The sequence below is a fragment of the Gopherus evgoodei genome, chromosome 5, assembly GCF_007399415.2.
Source record: "Gopherus evgoodei ecotype Sinaloan lineage chromosome 5, rGopEvg1_v1.p, whole genome shotgun sequence".
Classification (NCBI taxonomy): Eukaryota; Metazoa; Chordata; order Testudines; family Testudinidae; genus Gopherus; species Gopherus evgoodei.
In genome coordinates, this window is record NC_044326.1 from 123,725,748 (window position 1) to 123,747,060 (window position 21,313).

The 21,313-nt window shown below is 41.7% G+C and overlaps 1 protein-coding gene across 1 annotated transcript in view; it reads right to left on the bottom strand.

Moving 5' to 3' along the window:
• Positions 1-21,313, bottom strand: part of HERC6 (HECT and RLD domain containing E3 ubiquitin protein ligase family member 6) — a 105,911-nt gene that overhangs the window by 33,688 nt on the left and 50,910 nt on the right. The window contains exons 24-34 of the mRNA XM_030565087.1: positions 20,586-20,870; positions 18,143-18,263; positions 16,408-16,484; positions 14,722-14,943; positions 7,734-7,825; positions 6,771-6,901; positions 5,729-5,886; positions 3,271-3,347; positions 2,806-2,906; positions 1,821-1,880; positions 653-758 (exon numbers count right to left, since the gene is read on the bottom strand). Coding sequence (XP_030420947.1) covers positions 653-758; positions 1,821-1,880; positions 2,806-2,906; positions 3,271-3,347; positions 5,729-5,886; positions 6,771-6,901; positions 7,734-7,825; positions 14,722-14,943; positions 16,408-16,484; positions 18,143-18,263; positions 20,586-20,870 — 1,430 coding nt within the window. The remainder of the gene's footprint in view (positions 1-652; positions 759-1,820; positions 1,881-2,805; positions 2,907-3,270; positions 3,348-5,728; positions 5,887-6,770; positions 6,902-7,733; positions 7,826-14,721; positions 14,944-16,407; positions 16,485-18,142; positions 18,264-20,585; positions 20,871-21,313) is intronic.

The following is a 21,313-nucleotide window of genomic DNA, read 5'->3' on the forward strand; positions in this document are numbered from 1 at the left end:
TGGGACTCAGGAGATCTAGGTTCAATTCATGACTCTGCCACAGATTTCCTGTGTGACTTTAGGCAAATCACTTAATCTGTCAGTGCCTCAGATTCTCCATCACTAAAATTAGAATAATAATAATTCTTCCGCCCTTGTCCATATGCCTGCCAATTTAGAGACAGTAAGCTCTTCGAGACAAGCACCATCTCACACTCTGTGTTTGTATAGTGCTGAGCACAATGCACACCTTCTGCACCACCGTTTTGCAGATTGATCAATTTCACTTCTAATCAGTTTCCCTTTCTGTTTCTGTTGCTCTAGCAGGGAGAGTTTGAATTAGGAAAACAAGTTTAGAACAAAAAAACAAAACAAAACCACCATGAAAACAATATGTGAACCTCAGCCATTACATGGCCTTCATTGCCATAATATCTTGGCAACTCCTAATTTAATACAAAGAAATAACCACAAATGAAACTCTCCTTGCTCCACTGGAAGCAGCTCTGATAGGCAGCAGATTTGGTTTTTCCCTGTTTATGGTAGAGTCTATAAAGCACTTGAAAAACCCAGACCTACATTTTGTCAGCATCCCTTTGTGAAAAAAAAAATGCGATGATCCAAAGCCACTGGGTATCAGCGTAACAAGTATCATTTCTATGCCACTTCTTACCTCCTGGAAGACTCTTGGTTTCTTGTTCATCTTCTCATAAAAAAGAAGCACTGCTGACATATCCAGGCCTGAGATTTCTTTGGAGGTTCTGAAATGTTTGTCTCTACTGGAAGGGAAGAAAAATCAGAGCTGTGAAAGGTCTGCTTTTCTGCTGTGTATTACTGGCTAAACTTTGAAGCATTTTAACCCTCCTTGGGTGTGAAGGGAATGTACATTCTGAGAAATGCTTAACCCTAATTCCAATTTGTATAATTATATTCTCACTGCAGCATCAGTTGAATTATATTCTGTACTCCCTGTTCTAAACTCTCACATAGCGTGGCTGTGTGTTAATCAGCTGCTTGCCATATTCCACCCTAGAAGTGGTTGCATTTCAGTGCTGGGTAAAGTAACATTTGTGAAATGATTTGGAATCCTTCTGGGTATAAGATGCTATATAAATGCAAGTTCATTAACAGTAAATGTTAATATGTAACAAACCTGGCCGATCTGCATTTTGAGTAAAGTGCTTTTCTCATATCCATGTGATAAACCTCCACTCAGATCCTTTGCCTTCTCTACATTAGTGGGAGATGGGAGCATGCACGGAGAGCAGAGTTCTAAATCTTGGCCCCCATGCAGGGCCGGCTCCAGGCACCAGCTCAGCAAGCAGGTGCTTGGAGCGGCCAAGAGGAAGGGATGGCAAGTGGGGTCTTCAGCGATGGGTCCCTCGGTCCCTCTCGGAGGGAAGGACCTGCTGCCGAATTGCCGCCAACGAAGAAAGCAGCATGGTGGGGTGGCAAAAACCCTGGAGCCAGCCCTACTCCCACGTCCAAATTTAGGCAACAAAGTGATTAGATTTTGTGAGAGTGCTGAGCACCCCTAGTTCCCACTGACCTCAATGGGACCTGGGTTTGCTCAGCACCTTTGAAATCAGGCCACTTATTTAAGTGCCTACATGTGAATTTTGAAGCTTAATTTTAGGCACTCATTTTTTAAAATCTTGGTCAAGATCTGTTATGCGGATCAGAGGAGAATTTTAGCCTTCCCTTGAAAAAAATTTGATAAGCTTCTATTTTACAAATCCAGATAATCCTATCAATCTCTATAGTCATTGTAATGTAGCTACTTTCTGACCAATTTATACACAGCTGATGTACTATTTTGTTTTCAAATTAGTGCACTCTACCTTTTGTCCAAAAAACTTCCATTGACACATGCCTCAGATGAAAAGATCAGCCAAATAGTCCTGTTAATTTAAAAGAACAACAAAAACAACCCAGAATTAATCATTCCAATAAAAACAGGAGCAACAGCTATTCAGTCTGAATAAACAGCAAAGATGTGTACAAATTGGTTTGTGATTTAAAGATGCCAGCTGTTCTAAATGCCACTTTCCTTACCATTTACCTTAGATTAAAAATACTTGGAAAATCACTGAGATCCAAATTAGCCACGTGGGGATAGATTTTCAAAAGAGCCAGTTTTTGAAGTACTCAGCATGCATAATTGGGGCCAGGTTTCCCAAAAGTCAGCTCCCTTTCAGGCACATCAAAAAGGTGAGATTTTCAGAAGCGTTCACCATCGCAATGTACCAAGTTAGGATGAAAATCTGCCCACTTATTTCTGTGCCTAAAAGAGAGCTGAGCATTTCTGAAAATTGGGCACTAATTGTGCATGCTGAGTCCTTCTGAAAATTCCAGCCAAGCTGCTCAACAGACTTTGCATCAGGCTCTTTTGTTTTAAGGCCACCACACTTCGGTGTTGAGTCTCCCCCTGGAGTGCGCTCTTAACTCCCAGTAACACTAGTGGCAAGTATATATTTGCAATAAGAGGAGGATACACTCCTAAAGCTGGCCAGAGTATCTCAACCTCTGTACTTGTGAAATGTCCACTTCCATCTTTTTGCAATAAAATGGTGTCCAAGGGCCAAACACTAGAGCCCTTATTTCATTAATGTGAGTTTTGCCTGAGCAAAGATGCAGTAAAGCGTGCTGGAGCATCTCAAAACAGCAAACAAGCAAATAGCCAATTCTGCATCTCTGCCATAGTCCTTTTAATTACATTCCCTACAAGATTTTTTGAAAGGGAAGAACATTACCAAGAAAATACAGTGTTTTGAACATTTAGCATTTACAGTATTAATGGAAAAACCCACCAAGAATCTAACTTACTTCTTTATATTCTCCCACTGTTTAGGATCCGAATTAGAAATCCATTTATCCACCTCTTTGTCTTCTGCTGTGGCAGTTCCGTTCAAAGTAACATATGGATTCTGTATAACAGGGGCAAGAATGTTAATGAGGTTAGAAGCCCAGTAGATGAGACTCTGGTTAGCTAGGATCACAGCCGTCTGTGGGCCAAACTGGGAGTGAACAAATGGGCCTCCAATCAGTAGACAACACCACAAGCATAAAATACAGAAATGATGTCATGAGAGAGAGCGAGATTTGCTTTTCTGACACAATTTGGTCTCAGTGTAGGGATGGAGGGAAGTGGGGAGAGTGCTGTGATTTTGGAAGAAAAACCTATCATGGGTCTAGATGGCAAATCCAAATTCATATGTAGTTCAACAGCAGCAAAACAGAAGCGTTGGCCATGAACCACGTAGTTAAAAATAGACTAGATACTTTGCATACCTTTTTCTTCAAGCAAAGCACAATGCTTTGGTTTCCTCCCGCAATAATTTTAATCACCTTTTTGGAGGTACTGTTTCCTGTGAAGGGATAAAGAAGAAAAGCATGAGCCAAAGAACAATCCCTTATCTTTAGAAAGTTCAGTGCATGGACAAGGCACATAAAAACAAACCTTAAAAACTAATCAAAAGCTCCCAGCCCCAGAAGTGATTCTATATAACATTTATTTATCATGATGAAAACAGTAAACATATCTCTGATGGGATCAGCAAGCAGTGTGGGGACACGGGAAGAGGGTGGCTAGCCAATCTAAAAGCAGCAGGCAAGTTCCTGCATCTTCTGGTGCAGGAAGAAGCCAGCTGTGGAGAGTTGTGTTTGTCTCTAGTTCATGGAAGGTCTTAGTTCCAGATCTGCAACACAGAGGCAGAGCTTCTTCCACAGAAGAGTGGGATTCTAGCAGTTATCAAGCCTGAAGAGACCCAAGGAAAGTCATAGTCTCCTAAATACAAAACCCAGAGGAACCCCATTTCTGAGACGGGTAAAGTCTGCCCACTGCAGGTTAACCTGAGTCACCTTAATGTTATAATAAGTCCATAAAGGTGGAGTCTGTTTCCTTAGTTGTTTACTGTACAGTTCTTGTGGTGGTATCTAGCTAGCGTTTCTCATTATTTTCCATATTTTCCTTTGTTACTTGTACTTACTTTGTTGTTAGAAAAATGTGATATAACAGTTTCCAACTGTAACTTTGTAATATGGTACTTTTTTAAAATAAGGGAATATAAAAAAGGAATAAGAAGCTAATTTTGATCTGCCCTCAATATCACTGCATGTTTACCAAATATATGACAGAGATCTGGATATATTCCAGATGCCCCAAACAGCTACAAACCTAGGAGCACGGAGGGCAACAGTGAAAAACTACTGCTACAATCCTCTGAAGAACTGCCTAGTTATGGCCAGGGTGTGCTGTTGAGAAGACATCTGTTCTATTCATTAAAATTGAGTTTGGTACCAGAGTCAGTGGCTCTTCACTAGCTTGGTTTCCACATCTCTGACATTACTAAACTCAGTTAGTGCTTCATGGACAAGACTAATTGAAGAGGTTTAAATCTGAGTTTCAGAATAAAGTGTGAAATAATTTAAAATGACTTAATTAAAAAAAAAATCCAGCGAATGAGAATGCACAGCACATCTAGCTGAACAGCAATAGGTACAATGATATAAGTAGCTATTAAGCAACCCTTTAAAGGCATGATGTTCTTTCTACAATTGCATTGCATCATAGAAGAAGCAACTGAGACAATTAAATAGATTGAACAGCACAGCAGTAAGAGTATCCTGCACTACATTGCCTGAAGTGGAGAAATACCAGAATCCACAGTTGACCCTTAACAGCAATGCCATGGCTGCTCAGTAACACCCCCTGCTGGCTCGCTGTGGTGTAGCCAGCACTCCCTGCCTCAGGTTCCTTCCCAAAGGTTGTCTCCTTGGCTTTCCAGGCACCTGGCTGTGATGGAGATGTGGCTTAACCTTCTGGCCAAGTGACAAACAAACGTCTCTTGTTCCAGGGTAGCAAAAGTCCAGACTAAAAACTCCCAAACAAGCAAAAGGGCTTCTGCCCTTCAGGGTTTCCCTTCAGCAATGCCCTCCTGGCCCCATTCCCAGCCCCTTTCTGGGCTAACTTTTGAGAATATAGCTGCCTCTGGGATAGAGCACGGGGCCCCTAGACTTGCTCCCCTGGAGTACCATTTCCCTCCAAACCTCAGTTCAGGGCCTTTCTCAGAAGCCAACTCCCTGTGGTTCCAACTCAGACTGATCCCACACAGCCCTTTTAAAAGGACCAGGTGTTCACTAATCTGCCACTTGACCTCTCCTTAGTCCTGCCCCCTCAGGGTGGGAAGCAACTAATTAATTATGGTGGCACAGGTGTGGTTGTCCCCCTTAACTCCCCTTAGAGGGAACAGTTACCCGGTGACAGCTTATTTAGATATCAGGCTGAGAGGTAAAGAAGATACCAGGGTAACTGTTGCTTCAGGCTAAGCAATCCTGCCGGAGTGTTTTCCCCCAGAGTCCTCTAGTACATTAGTCATCAGGGAAACCACTCATTTATTCAGGCTAGGGAGAAAGATGGCAAGTTCTGCCTTTTGAAGTGAGTGTGATTCTCATGAGTTTGCCCAATTTGAAGGAGAAGATAGCAGTTAGTGACTTCACCCTGGCAGGAGATTTCGCACACAAATATCTACTTAGTTCTTCTCAAGTGTTTGTAAGGTCAATCATCTCAATTGCTTTCAGGCTGTCCAATGTTTAGGGACAAATCTCCTTGTTTCCAGCCCTCTCTCTCCCTCGCTCGTCACTCCTCTCGTTAAACAAAATGTGTTTTTCATTTTAAAAAACAAACTCCTTTCTAGTTTGGACCTAAAATAACAAAGTACAGCATATAAAGATCTACTGTGAAAATTACCCTGGTTGACTTTTCCACCATTCACCCAATCTGAAGGTAATTCGACAGGCAGTGGTATCAACTGATTAGATGTGTCACCATTGCCCAGCTGCCCTTCTGCTCCACAACCAAATGAATAGACTTTTTCCAAGGAGGGAACATAGACAAGCGTGTGCCATCTGTTCAGAGAAGGAAAATGGACAATGTAAGAGCGCCATTGAGCTACTTAGGATAATACACACAGGCACATTTTCAGAGCAGTACATGGGGGAGCTTCCCATTAAAGTTACTGAGAACCATGCTACAGAAGCCTTTCAGTCAAATTTGTAGGGCATTCCTTACAATAATCATACAGAACTGAAAGAACAATGTGTTCATCTTTAGTTAAATGAACACGGTTCCAGTGATTCCAGATAGCTTTTTATTTTCTAATTTTGAACCAGTGAGAATTACAAACAATAAAGTGTTCTGCATTGATATTTTTCCATTTGGCAAGCATAAATATTTTCCGTGGTTTTAGGTCTGACCCAAAGCCCACGCGAGTCAACAGGAGATTTTCTGTTGATTTCAGTGGATATTGTATCAGGCTGTTAATGATTGAATATAATTTCATAGTTTCCATCATTCACAGTTAGACTGTAACTGCTCAGTAACACCCATTTTCCCATGTTGTACAGGGATTGACTGGAAATTTTGGTAGATTTCTTCCCTGTTAGGTAATTTGATGGTCTTTTTCTGTTTGACACATGTATGTATTCTTCATCACCTGGTGAGAGCAGCCAGGGATTATGGGTACGGTATGATTTTTAAATCTGCTCACGCCATTGGAGCGGGACTTTGTCCTCATGAAGCTCAATGGAGGGCAGGGTCTGTGTGTGGAAAAGTTAATAAATAAAATGTGTGTCTGGTCAACAGTCTATCAGCTGTGAGCCATTAAAATAAGGGGATCTGAAAAAAGAGAGTCAAAAGATTTCTTTTCCTAACATCCTCCAGTGCCTCCCAAAAGCTTTGCATAGTTATCTCCTTGTCATTATAAAGATTCAAGGACATTGCCATTTCCTACCTTCCACATGCTATCTGAGACACCCTTGCTCCAAACAGCTCAGCCACAATACGAGGTGTCAGTTCATTCTGGGTGGAGTTGTGACCAAGTTGCCCATAATCTCCAGCTCCAAATGTACACACCAGCCCATCCTTGAAGAGGAACAAACAGACATGAAGGTCATATAATCTCAAAATAGAGCAAACTATTAAAAAATGGTAGTTGCCACCTATGGACCAGATCTCAGGAATGATGACACAACTTCACTCACATGGATAGTCCTGTTGATTATCCAGATAAGACATTAGAGAGACAAGGTGGGTGAGGTAATTGCTTCTGTTGGACCAACTTCTGCTGGCAAAAGAGAGAAGATTCTGAGAAGCTGGTCCAACAGAAGATGTTACCTTACCCACCTTGTCTCTCTAATATCCTGGGCTACAACTACACTACATACAAGTCAGAACATGCTACAGACCATAGATCAGGGAAAGGGCGATGCAAATACAAATTGAATAATGCTAATGTAATGCCTGATCCTGCATTACCTATACATGTGAGTGACTTTACTCCTGAGAATAGTCCTGTTGCTCAAGGGCTTTACTTGTGTGAGTAAACTTAGTAAATAAGTTGTTGTTGTTCTCAGTCAGTGAGGACACTATAAAAACGTTGCCTTGAGACATCCAGTCCCCATGTACTTGGGTTCAAAGGTTCAGCTTCTGCCGGACACTACTGGGATGTCCCTTCGGTTCTCTGATAACCCATGGCTGAATGAGAACAACAACTCATTTAAAGTTCTGCAGGAATTTAAGTAGACTATGGTCCTATAAAACTCAGTTAGCAACTGCCAGGGGCCAGCTTCACATTCCCATAAATGTAAATATTGCCCTTGCAGGGAATCAACACTCTACTAGTCAGTGTATCATCTCTGTTGGGCTCATCTTCCCTTGTGCTCTGTGAAGTGAATGAATTCAAATTCAACCAAACCTGTGAGAGAACGGCAGTGTGCTCTCCACCACACGAGATATACACAGTCTTCTTATGTTCTAGGGCTCTAATGTATGAAGGGTAATATTTGTCTGAAAAGAAAAACAATGTAGACTGACAACATTAGTAAATCTAAAGCAAATAAAGGTCTAGAAAAATACTTATAACCATTCTTGGTATTACTTTTTTTTTTTTAAAAGCCTTTTTCCTGTATATAGAACTTGCTTACAAGGCTTATTTACGTTTCGTTACAATGCAGAATGCTTCATAATACCCTGGCAAGTTTGTTTATTTGGTTGTTTTACATATTTATGTAGTTAGAACTAAGAATAAAACTTGGGCCAATATTCAAACCCAAGGGCTTTAAATTAGGCTCTAACATCCATATTTATGCCCCTAGATAAGTAGTCTGATTTTCAAAGGCGTCGAGTACCTGTAGTTCCCATTGGCTTTTGTGGGATTTGTGGGTGTTCAGTACCTCTGAAAATCAGGCCATAAATATATTGTGAAAGTAGAATGAATTATATTTTGAAAATAGAAAAGATTAAAGAAATGCTGTCTGGACCTTTAAGCAAAATTGTTGGAATGCTGCAATCCAGGTGTCAGGAATACAGACATTAACATAGAACAATTGCACCGTTTAAGGGCAATCGGTGAAGTATTAGCCTTAGATCGATAACAGTTAGTAAGGAAGTAGGATATGCATGCTGTGCCCCAGGTGAATTTTACTGTTTTGCTTTCTTTGTCCCTTTGTCTAATTCCCGTTCTTTTATTGGTATAAATAAGATAGTTTGTGTCTTGCATGGTGCTCACATTATCTGGATGTTATTAGCAGAGCGCTGTGCTAATAAAACAGAGTGGTCTGACAAACTGTGAGTCCTGAGTCTAACTTTGACAATTTGGAGGTCCCACCGAGATGGCAACCGTCTTCACTGGGGCCATGTGATTCCTGACGTTTTTGTAGGATGATCGTGACAGCCGGCACCTGGGCATTTGGCCCGAGCGGTCCTCCACTAGGGCGGAAAGGCGCATGACCACAGTGAATTCTACGCTATCGAACCTATTGGTTCCCACTCTGTTCTGGCAGGGGTCCCGGGATCTGACATCAGGAATCTGGTCAGGTAATTATTTCTGTGTTTTGCCCAGACTGAGGACTGTCCTGTCTCTGTGTCTATCCGTCCTCTTGTGGAGTGTTTGAGTCTGGGTGCCGTCTCTGTCCAGGAATTGGCCGAACAAGGGTTTCCTGTCCCCACGGTCTGAGTGAGTGGAATCTGCACAATCGCAGCTGCACCGCACTTTGGGTAAAACCCCTGGTGTGAAAGTAAGGGCAATTGAGGCAGTAGCCTGTCGGCTCCTTTTGTGTGTTGCAGCGGCCTTCGCTCTGATGAACCCGAATTTCCTTCTTGTGTGATTGGTGTGTGAAGTCCTCCTGTATTAGTAACCAGACGTCTAAGTCAGGACAGTTCTCTAAATGAACGCCGGCTGATTTTATGTATTTAGGATGGGTCCGGACTCCTGTAAAAAGGATCCAGACTCCCATAAATTTCTGGAAAAATGGTCTAGGCTAACTCAGGGGGATCCCAAAACTCAGTGGCCACTGTTAAAATCTTGGAACAAAGACTGAGTGGACATCTTAAAAGACAAACTCGGCAACCTAAAACTAAATTGGCTAAAGGAGAGGTTAATTGTTTCATGCAGTGGTGGGAAGAGGCAAATCGTAGGTGGACAAAATCAAAACTTGCCTCTCTCAATTATTCAAATAAGTTAAAAGCTTTATTAAAAGCCTCCTCTCCCACCACCAGACCAAGCGCTCCCCTTTACCCGTTCTCCAAACCCCAGATCGATCCAACCCCCTTCATACTGCCATCTCATTGTAGAAAGGACAGAAGGCCCCTTGTTCTGTTTCCCTTTGTTGTCTGCCTCAAAAACTGATTCTTTAGTGTCCCACTACCAATTCAGCAAGGAGGGTGGGCTCCTCAACTAGCCCCCACCCTTCCTGGTCCCTTTCCTTGAACATTTCTTTCAAAATTGTGACCACAATATCACTCACAAACGGATCATTGGAAAAAGCAGGATCAGGCCCAGACAAGCAGGCAAGCAACAGATAAAGAAACTGAAAAACAGGTTGAAAGCCCTAAGGGAATAGCGTTAGGAGTAAGAAAAGCAGGAAGTGCAGGCATGAACCCCTGGAACAATACCTAAAATGGTGAAATCTGAGGTGATAAAGGTGTCATTTTGAGACATAAACATGTGATTTAAGGAAAGAGAGTGAAAAGTTAACTCTACAGAGGCTGAAGAGAATTAAGCAGTTAAACTTTGTGAAAATGTTAAAAAAGGACCATGTTAAAGAGAGAGAATTCTCAGTTTCTTTGCAGCCATTCTGAAGGGAAATGGGCCCTTTTCCAGAAGAATGCCTGTACATAATCCAAATATATATACAGCTATGTAAAAACAAAGCAGTGTAAAGGAATGTTAAGGAAAAGAAAATGTGTATGTATCTATGTCTGTGAAAATATGTAAAGTTCTAAGAATCTAACCAGCACATCTGGTTTGTAAAACTCTTGTTTTGTAGATGTAAGATAAATTGATTTTGTTTTTTATTTTTAATGCCACTACAAATTAATTTGACTTTTTAATTCAAAGTTGCAAAACTGACAGACCTTTTTGCAAGACACAGGTAATTAGTGTTGTTTGGCTTTGGGATTTAGCATTTAACCCTTAAGGGGTAACTTGATTCTTTACAAAATTAAAATGTTTTTAAATAAAGACCATGTCATGGCTGCAATAGGGCAGTCAAAATCAGGAGAATAGGTAGAGATTCTGGAGTCTTTTTGCTTGTTTGTTTTTGTAACAATAGCAGATAAGAGCTGTAATGAAAGAATAAGAAATTAACAGTGACCCTCTGAAGCAACAGCAGAGGTGAGGTGCACAAAACAAAAAGAAGCAATGTTAAAAACACTGAGCCTTAAAATGGCTCTGTGTAATCAGACTGTCACTTTGATAAGGGTACATGAAAACTCTGTGAGAACAAAAGAAACAGTTACACCTTATGTAAAAATTGATATGGCTAATGTTTTTAAAAAGTTATAGTATAGAAGGAATGTGCATTTTCCCTAGGACATGTGCAGTGTATATTGTAGAAAGGGGTAAAAGAAATGCAAATGAAACGTGCTGCTGAATTAAAATCCTATTAGGGCTCCAAAAAGAGCTGCAATAGGCTGTGTTTTCTTTTTCAGATCCCTGTGTGTTAAGACAGAGAGTCTCTGAGCTCTGCTGATGGCTTTGAATCCAAAAGCCAAGCCTGTGTTGATGCAAATTACCTAACTGATAAAGAAAGGTGAGAATTGCCAGCACAAAAGAAGCTGCAAATAAAGAACATACCTGGTGAGCAAACAAATTGCTTACATAAAAGGCATGGTATAACAAGATACCTTTAATAGATTTGATGCTAATGTTATTGTTAATATTAAACATTAAAATAACTTTAATGTTAGTAAGTACCCCTGTAACAACTTGTAGTGTATATGCTTTTTGGAAAAATCCTTTAAGGTAATATGGTAATGATGCTTCTCAGCTATTACCTGTGAATAAACTTAAAGCTTAACACAGCAGGAAAAACATTACAAACTTGGTCTGCTATATAAGAGGAAAAACTTGAGGTACACCACCTCATGAATTTAATAACTAAACAGTGGAATAACTTCCGCATAACCCTTAAAAAGTAGAACCCATTAAAACCTGGCCTGCCTATAGAACAAAAAACACAAGAAAATAAGGGGATAATTCCTCTGTTTTGCCTGCAATCAGCAAGGGTATTTGTAAAAGAAAGGAATCTTTTAAGTAATAATCAATGCCACCCCAAAAGGGGTAGAAAAATGTTATTTTTGTCTTTCAGATAATCCAAAGTACTGTATAATGGGCTATGTGTATGTGATAATTCTTGGGGAACAGTGTTTAAAAAGTGTCAGCAACCCACCAGAAGACAAATGTAAATGTACTGTAAGTACTGTGTTTACCAATAATCACATTTACTATTTGCCACACCACCACCACCAACAAAAGAGTCTCAGCTTACTGTAAGCATTGATTTAGTTGAGTTCTCTATCAATCTTGGCATTGAATGGCAAACAGTTACCAATCATCTGTTAAAAGGTAAAAAGGTAACATAGTTCCTAGAAAAAAAAATGTGGAAAACTGGACCATTCATATTATACACGCAAATGGGGACATGTTAAGAATTGCCACTGCAGAAAAACATAACAGCTTACCATTGGTATAACATTTTCTGGATGGTCTCCCACAACTACTGGCATACTAATGTTACTACCTCTAATTGTTTTTGGTTTTAAATTGTATGTGTTTAATTGAAATGTTTAAAATGTGCTGGTGGATAAAACAAATGTATGTAAAGCTAAAGCCACAGGCCCAAATCACCTCCCAGTATTTTCTATTACGTGGACTAAATAAGAAGTGGCACTGGTGATTAATAATCTTAGTGTCAAAAGGGAGATATGTAGAAGCAGGATTTTATAATGTCCCATAAGAATTAAAGTATAATTTGATTTCATCCTGCTAGCCATTTTTTTTAAATAGCAGAAAGAAATGACCCCCTGAGACTATAAGATTCTGTTTTCCCATATGCATTACAAATTAGGCCCTCTCTAAATCTTTAGTAAGAGACAGGATTCTCTATTGTGTCTATGTTAAGTAAATTAGAGAAACATTGAAGGCCTGGGTCTCAATGTAAATTGTCTTGGTTATTAATTGTAAAACTTAGCAAGGTTTAAATTGCAATGCTTTTTTGCTCGATATAAAATACTGCTGTTTGTATTCTCAATCTATTTGTGTGAATGAGGAATGTATGCATCAGGAAAAGATAAAGGTGTGAAGGCCATTGTTATAGCCAGAGTCAAGGAAGAAGTAGAAAAGAGACTTAAAGAACATCAAAGAATCACCAGGCACTGCTTACTACCCACTGTTAAACTGTCTGGCATCTCAGAGTGGATACATGCTTCGCCGTGTAAAAATGCACCACCCCCAGTGAACCAATCATCACCTCAGGACCACGCAGAGTCAATTGTGACTCCAGAAGAAGACGCAGAGGAACAGCCTGCAATACCTTACAATCTACGTTCTCATAAGGGTTGCCAGAAGCAGACAACAACCTAAAGCAAGGCCCAAGAAGAAGCAGTAGTGAGCCTAGCGCCTGCTGCCTGGTGGACATAAAACTGTGACTGCTTCCTCAGTTGAGGTTGTCAGAACCAGAAGGGCCCTGCCTCCAACATGCGCCTCTGGTGGTGCCTGTTCCTCGACTGCTGGTGTCTTAAGGTCTGGGGAGTCCGCAATGACAATTCTTTTATCCAGCAGCAAGTGTGGATAGCTCAGACTCTTATTATTTCTAAATGCTGGGTCTGCAGCCACATCCCAGCCCACTCTCAGACTGGTGTTCCTGTCCTGGCTATCCCACTCAGTTCCCCAGACCTCACTGGAGGACCTTATCCGTTTAACACAATATGGAACAGTAATGACACCTGGGAAGAGGCTATTGGCAGTTCCTTTATCCCACTTGGGGGAGTAATACACCAGGCAAAAGGCTCCTGAGGTTACAAGCAGTAGTTAAAATAATGGCAAATAAAACCAGAGAAAGTTTAAGAGCCCTGGCCAAAGAAACAGGGGCGATCCAACAGGTGGCCCTCCAGAATCGTCAGGCTTTGGACATAGTGCTGGCGGTCAAAGAGGGGACCCGTGCTCTCATTGGAAAACAATGTTGTCTGTTTATACCTGATGATACCAATGAGGTAATAGATCGCACTAGCCACTTAGAACAAATCACAAGTAGAGCCGAGTTCTTTATGGAAGTGGCTAAGTAACCTGTTCAGTTTCTCTGGCATAGGAAACTGGTTGTTTCAGGGAGCCCTAACTATCCTGTTTGGAATCTTAGTGATTTTTGTATACTTTCAGTTAATCTCCTGTTGTATCCAGAATTGTGTCACCCAGGTGACTGCCCCAAAACAGAATGCTAATATGATGATTTTGAATATCACTGATGAACAGAGATAAGGAACGCTTAATTTGTGGAACCCAGTAATTGTTGGTCATGGCGTGCGCTTGATCAAAAGGAGGGATTGTGAAAGTAGAATGAATTATATTGTGAAAATAGAAAGGATTAAAGAAATGTTGTCTGTACCTTTAAGCAAAATTGTTGGAATGCTGCAATCCAGGTGTCAGGAATACAGACATTAACATAGAACAATTGCACCATTTAAGGGCAATTGGTGAAGTATTAGCCTTAGATCGATAAGAGTTAGTATAGGATATGCATGCTGTGCCCCAGGTGAATTTTACTGTTTTGCTTTCTTTGTCCCTTTGTCTAATTCCCGCTCTTTTATCTGTATAAATAAGATAGTTTGTGTCTTGCATGGTGCTCACATTATCTGGATGTTATTAGCAGAGCGCTGTGCTAATAAAACAGAGTGGTCTGACAAACTGTGAGTCCTGAGTCTAACTTTGACAATATTTAGATATGATTTTATGATCCTAACTTTAAAAATCCACCAACGTTTCCAAATCTGGATAGCTAATTTTCTCTCACCTTGTATTTATAAAATCTATGAAACAGAAAACTGAAGGAGGGAGGCTGCAAACTACTGGCAGAGCATAATGTGATCAGGGAGAGAACTCGTAGGTCCGAGCATTTTATGAGACCATGTTATCTGGGTGGGAGTGTAAAATGATTGATTAGTCCTCTGGAAGTAAAACACCAAACTCCCTTGTTCCAGCTGGCTTTTCCATGGGCAGCAGAGATCAGGGCAAACTAGCAAGTGGAACACCAATTTATCTGCATTTGCTGTTCCCAGAGACACTGTCAGACATCATGGCTCTGATGGTGGTTGGCATCCTTAATAGTTTCTGTGTCTGTGCCAAGCTCCTCTGTTAGGAAAATATCCTCCCCGCCTTACTTTTCATACTGAACTGTGTCTTTCCTTACTTTCTGTATCTCCAAGTCCCAGCTGTCCAAAATCGTTCTTCCCCCATGAGTAAACAGCTCCTGAGAGTGACAGGACAAGGCTGTGAGTTCCTCCTGTAGCAATTTGAGCCAGCGGGATGCCTCTGAGCTCCTGTACCAGTTGTGGTTTGTCGGTAAAGGCAATCTGGTTCCCCACTCCAAGCTGACCATGTGAGTTCTGTCCCCAGGTAAAAAGTTCACCTCCTTAACACAAGAAAGAGAAAAAAAAATCACAGTTTCAAACATACAGGTTTCCACCTAATGGGCCCTCTTACTTTCACACCAAGGACCCGAAGATTGAGCCTAACTTCTTTATATATTAATCGAGACCCCAGTTAATACTCAGTAATGGCAGAGATCCCAGATGCCTCAGCACTGGCTTTCAGGGGCTTACAGTGAGGTTAGCCTTGGGAGCAGCTGGAGGAGGTGGTCCCAAACCAGCCTTCTCTACCTTTGCTCCATAATGTTTTATCAGTGCAGGATTATGTTGCATCATCACATTATCAAAATGGTGTCATCACATGCGGAGAAGGGATCATGCTGTAAAAAAGCAGCATTTCCACAATCGGGACATTAAATCAATTCAGGACTCGCTGGATCTGGTTCTGACTTGTGAAAATCCAGAGTGTGCCTTAAAGCTGTGATGGTCGTAACCCTCCCTGCAAATCCGCAATTCATAGACCTTTCATCCATAGATCTCAAAGCACTTTATCACCTCCATTTTACACGTGTGAGAGTAAAGTTAAGTAACTTGTCCAAGGGCACACAGCGACTCACTGGCAGAGTCAGGAATAAACCAAGCATCTCCTGATTTCCAGCCCTAGGCTTAGTCTACTAGATGTAGTCGCCCTCTTCTATCTGCTAAGGATCCAATCCTGTAATCCCTGCTCTGGAATAGCCCCATCAGAGACATAATGAGTAGCCTTCTTGAACAATTTTAATGGAAAAGTGGCACTTCTACACATTCAATATTTTAAAAAGTGAAAAACTCTAATTAATAATTTTGACATTTATAGAAATAAGTAAATGATTCACACAATTTTAATATGAAGAATTAATTATGACTCAGAGTAGGAGCTTTTTTTTTATTATTTCCATGAACAAGTGACAGGAAGAAATCTGATAGGAAGTAGTATGACAACAGTCCCATGCTCTTTCATCTAATGTCAAATGAACACACACTGTCATTTGGAGAAAACCAAACAAGCATGCACATTCAGAGAAGAGCACAATTTGAGACATACAGATTAACAAATTCATGTAAATATAGTGAGAATTATATCTATACCCATTACCATAGTATTAGAGCACATCCCAGTATAATGTATTTATCCTCAACACTCCTTTGAGGAGGGCAGTCCTATTGCCCCTAAGTTATAGAAGGGGAAACGGAGGCACAGAGAGAGACTCAGAGTTTTGCTCAAGTCTGTATAGGAAGTTTCTGGCAGAATTAGGGAATTGAGCCTAGGTCTCCTGAGTTGCAGACTACCGTCCTAATCACTGGATCACCCTTCCTCTCTGGCCCTTGTGAAAACAGCTTCCTCTCCAGTATGTACTCTTTCATAACAATGCAGTAACTAATTGTGATACTTAAAATTTTAGCTCCTGAGGAGAGAGTTGCAATACTCCAACTTAATAATTTAGAGGAAATCTAAGCAAAGAGAATACCTTTAGACAGTGCCATGGAATGATGGTCCCCACATGCGATCTGGACAATGTATTTGTCTCTTAATTCTTTCAGTAGTCTGGAAAAAAAAAACACATGAAGTGCTGTGAATCCAACATAAATGATTCTAATCTTAACCCAATAAGAGCCTGCCTGAGAATCTATTTTTATCCTGTTCTACCACTTTCAGCATGCTGTACAGTCTCGATTCTAACCTTACTCACCCTGCTTCTGCCCAGGTGTAGTTCCATTGACTTCACCTGAGCTGATCCTGATTTAGACCAATGTGAGCTAGAGTACGATCCGGCTTTACAGTTACATATTTTTTAAACTCTGACTGGGGTGAGGCTCCAGAATACAACATCACACAGGTGATGGCAGTGTACTGATATGCTTCCTGTCGGTTAGTGGGAGAGTCAATTAATACAGTTCAGTCAGATGCTACACGGTCACTTTGGGCCCATTCTCCCACCTTCACCACACTGAGCAGTACCTCTACTCCACAAGTAGTCCCATTGAGACCAGTGGGGCTGATGGAATAAGGTACTGCTTGATGCTAAGGGAGTCTGGTACTCAGATAGTCCATTTAGTCTGGTACCATTAACAATCCTCAATTGTCTATTTCTTGCTGAGTTACAAAAAACAAAGTAGGTTCAAAATCTGACTCTGCTCCATCCCCCTCTTTTATAACAAGAGCAACTGCTGTAGGATGCACTTTTCTGTCATCCCTAGGAGAAATAGGCAGGCACTCATATGCTGCTTGTAAGTACTGCTATCCTCAAACATGCTCAGTGCACTACAATGTAATCACAGGAGTCAGCTTGGGGTTGCGCATCCCTTCCGGTGATGCTCAAGCCTCATTCCAGCATGGTTGGTCTTTCAGGGCATTGACCATGCTTGCTGTATAAACAAAGCTACCCCCTAACTTACATTTTAGACCCATGTTTTCTTTGGTTGAAAAACAAACTCTTTCTTCCCTAGGTAAAAGGGAAACGTATCTCCAAAATACCCCTCTAATTCAGTCTCTGCCACTGTGCACCATTGGCTTACTACACCTCTACCTTGATATAATGCTGTCCTTGGGAGCCAAAAAATCTTACTGTGTTATACTGAACTTGCTTTGATCCACTGGAATGCACAGCCCTGCCCCCCTGGAGCACTGAATTTGTGTTACATCAGGCTAGAGGTGTACTACCATTCCCCACTTCCCTTACCAGTGACTGGGGCAACAGTGATGGATGGGTTCCTTAGAATCATAGATCATTAGGGTTGAAAGGGACCTCAAGAGATCATCTAGTCCAACTGCCTGTTCAAAGCAGGACCAATCCCCAAATGGCCCCCTCAAGGACTGAACTCACAACCCTGAGTTTAGCAGGCCAATGCTCAAATCACTGAGCTATTCCTCCCCTACCCCTTCCATTACCCTGTTATTATTTCAGAACCTCCCTCATCTATCCTCTAAAGACCATTCCATCCTTCTTATCTCTCCCTGCACTCTCTAGCTGGCTGTCAGTTACACCAGGCCCCACATTTCTTGCTCAACTGTCCCCTCTCCTCTCAATCCCTTACCCTTATTTTGGGCTACTTCAGCTCAGATCTTTCTCTGCTTACACTCATTATTGGACCCCAGCTCTGGACCAACTTCCCCCCGTTTTTGGCCACTCTCTGAATTTGGTATTCACCAAATACTGGTCTCGCTCTCTAACCATTATCACCATCCCCTGAGACATTTCCCACCTCATCTCCGACTTATTAGCTGTGGCTGAAATAAGCTTTCCTTCCGAGGAGAGAATAAGCATATGAGCTGCTCCACAGTCCAAGGAATGCACCCGACTGTCTTTTCCTGAATTCACACATTCTGCAGAGTAAATCAAGACAGAAACCCACCATCATTTTGAGACATTGAACATATTAAAAGCTACCCAGCAACTTCACACTATGTTAATGATCACAGAATGAGTTTTTGCATCTCAGCACAAAGCTTTGCACATATGCACATATGCATTTACTGGTATGTGGCCACTCTCAGGCACACAGTTCTCTCCTAGGTGGCATGCAGATGATCTGGATGTAGTAGCATGGGCCATAGGTTTCAGTAATGGTTGAACCTTACTCCTCCCCGCTCTATGTGATGGTGTGTTCTAGGGCAGCCTTACAGTTTGTACACCCACCGTCCCTGCCTCCCCAACTTCCCCAGCCTTCTCACAACACCCCATAGAGAAAGAAACACTGCAGAGCTCAGTTCTGTGGCTTATGGAACCCACGGCAGGTCCACTTTGCTTCTCGTCTCCCGAATGCAGTGGAATGTGGCATGACTAATTATAAATTATGACCTGATTTTCAGAGGTGCTGCGCACCCAGATCTCCTTCAGCAAGACCTGCGAGTGCTCAGTTCTTCTGAAAGTCAGCCCAGCAGATTATTACAAATGAAGGAGAGTTTTAAACCACTCTAATTTGCTTGCCACTGTTTTTTCTGGCTGTTTGTCTTTATTGCACACCCCTCAGTCTAGACAATGGAAAACAAACTAGTCAGTTTCACGGTTGTATATAGCCGAGCTGCCTGTCTGGATCTCATGCCTGCTGGGGTTCACCGTCCTGCAGGAAAATGGTTACATCCATAAATAAAAACCTGCATTAGTGCAACAACAAAAGAAATCATCAAAGTACTTCTAGTCAACTTAGATTTTGTAACTCCTCTTCTTCTTTAATAGTATCAAAAAGGGAGGCAAAAATTAACCACCGTCCCTTTTAATTCAATTTTTCTAGCCTATAGGTCAGAGGTAGGCAACCTATGACATGGGTGCTGAAGGCGAAGGCGGCATGTGAGCTGATTTTCAGTGGCACTCACACGGCCCAGGTCCTGACCACCAGTCCGGGGGGCTCTGCATTTTAATTTAATTTTAAATGAAGCTTCTTAAACATTTTAAAAGCCTTATTTACTTTACATACAACAAGAGTTTAGTTATATATAATAGACTTATATAAGGAGACCTTCTAAAAACGTTAATGTATTACTGGCACACGAAACCTTAGATTAGAGTGAATAAATGAAGATTTGGCACACCACTTCTGAAAAGTTGCCGACCCCTGCTGTAGGTCCTCTTCTCACAGACACTATTCCATTACCAAAATAGGAGTGTTCCCACTAAATCCCTTAAACTTCATTCTTATTAGACTCGGACTCCTGCACACAGGAGTCTGTGTTTGTTTGTTTGTTTCGAAAGAAACCCACCCAGAAGGGTGAAAAGGGGAAGATGATTATGCCGGGACCCTAATAAAGTCAATAGTTTTTATCTAAAATGGGGCTTTAGCTCAGCAGCTTTAACATTCACAGTATATAACAGAATCTCAGATACCTGTAAGTGTGCAACAGATCTTGACACCATTTTACTAATCCGTGCCTTCATTTGCCTTATCATGTAGACGTTACTGCTCCATAAGTTACCATCCTCTCGTTCAAATTTATCTTAAACTAAATGAACATGAAGCCAGTGATCAGGACTTACATTTACATGCCCAAGTCACTCAGATCACTGAGAAGTCAAGGAGGGTCAACTATCTGCAATATCAACAAAATTCCCTTTTTTCAGAGAGAAAGGATTATTCCTCCAGCAATCAGGAGGCGTCTGCAGTGCAGAAGTGACCTCCTGCACTTCACCCATTATTTCCTGGCAGCTGTAGGCAGCCTGACAGGCCCCTGTAACACTCTGCTCAGCCTCTGGAATGGAAACCGAAACTGCTACTTGGTACACAGAGAAAGGAAACTGCTGTAGTGAGAAGAGAAGAGATAAGACAGAAATAAGAGTGGCAGCAGGGACCTGGGAATTGGACTTCTGAGCAGCAAGAGTAGGCAAATCACAAACTACTTGGAGTTGCCTGTGAAAAATCAACCTAAATTACCTTGGTCTGCTGTGATAAGTTTAATTTAAAGAGGAAGACTATAAACATATTAATGCACTGTAAAAATAATGTATTACAGAATCACAGCAGAGGCACCTTCAATTTCTATCACACATTTAACTCAAAATGGGGGGTTAGATTTGGGGACATGACAACAAAAAAGAAAATGTTCATATACTGGTCCAGATTCTAGGCTGCTAGAAAGCTATGAAATTCTGGAGCTATGTCAGTTTACACCAGATCAGAACCTGGTTCTTGGGGTTGAAAAACAAATACTCACGGAGTTTTCTGTGTTCACCCTCTTTGTCAAAAACGAGAACGCTCCCATTTTTCTCTACGACCACTAGGGAGCTCTCTTTGCAGTTTATCTGGCAGATTTCCTGCGGGTGCTTTTTGAAGAAGTTGGAGTGGCAGTTTGGTTTTGGGAACAGCAGCAAAGAGGAGGATGCTACCGCTGGTGGTTGAAGAGGTGCTGACACTAAACGCGGTTGGCTGTTGGCCTGTCGCCTGCCTGTCTGGCAGCACCTTGGCATTTTGTTAGATTTGCTCTTATTCTCCAGCTGTGTTCAGCACTCCACAGAAAGCCAGCCCCGACACACGGTATTGTGGAAACAGCTCCAGATGCAGCAAAACCAGCTGATAAACACAAAGTCCACTGGGATCCACGTTGGAAAGGGTCCGTCTGTCTCTCAGCTTTTGCTTGTGGCAGTAACTGGAGAGAGAAAAGGGTTCTTACTCTTTAAAGATTTGCAAAAGAAAAACAGAACCAGGCAGCCTAGGGATTTTTTTAGCTTATAAAAAGTTCCTTGTATGACTGACGCTCTGGTCCGATGCCACCCTGAGTGTGAATGTTGGTGAAGAGAAGGGAAGAGGCTACGGGTTTAAATCTCCACTAACTGCTCCGCCCTCCTGCCTGCTGTAAAAGGGAGAGAGACAGGAGGTGTGTCCTTGCAGGAAATCGAAAGTACGCTGCGTTCCCGAGCCCTCTGCTTAGCAAGGGGAGGAGGG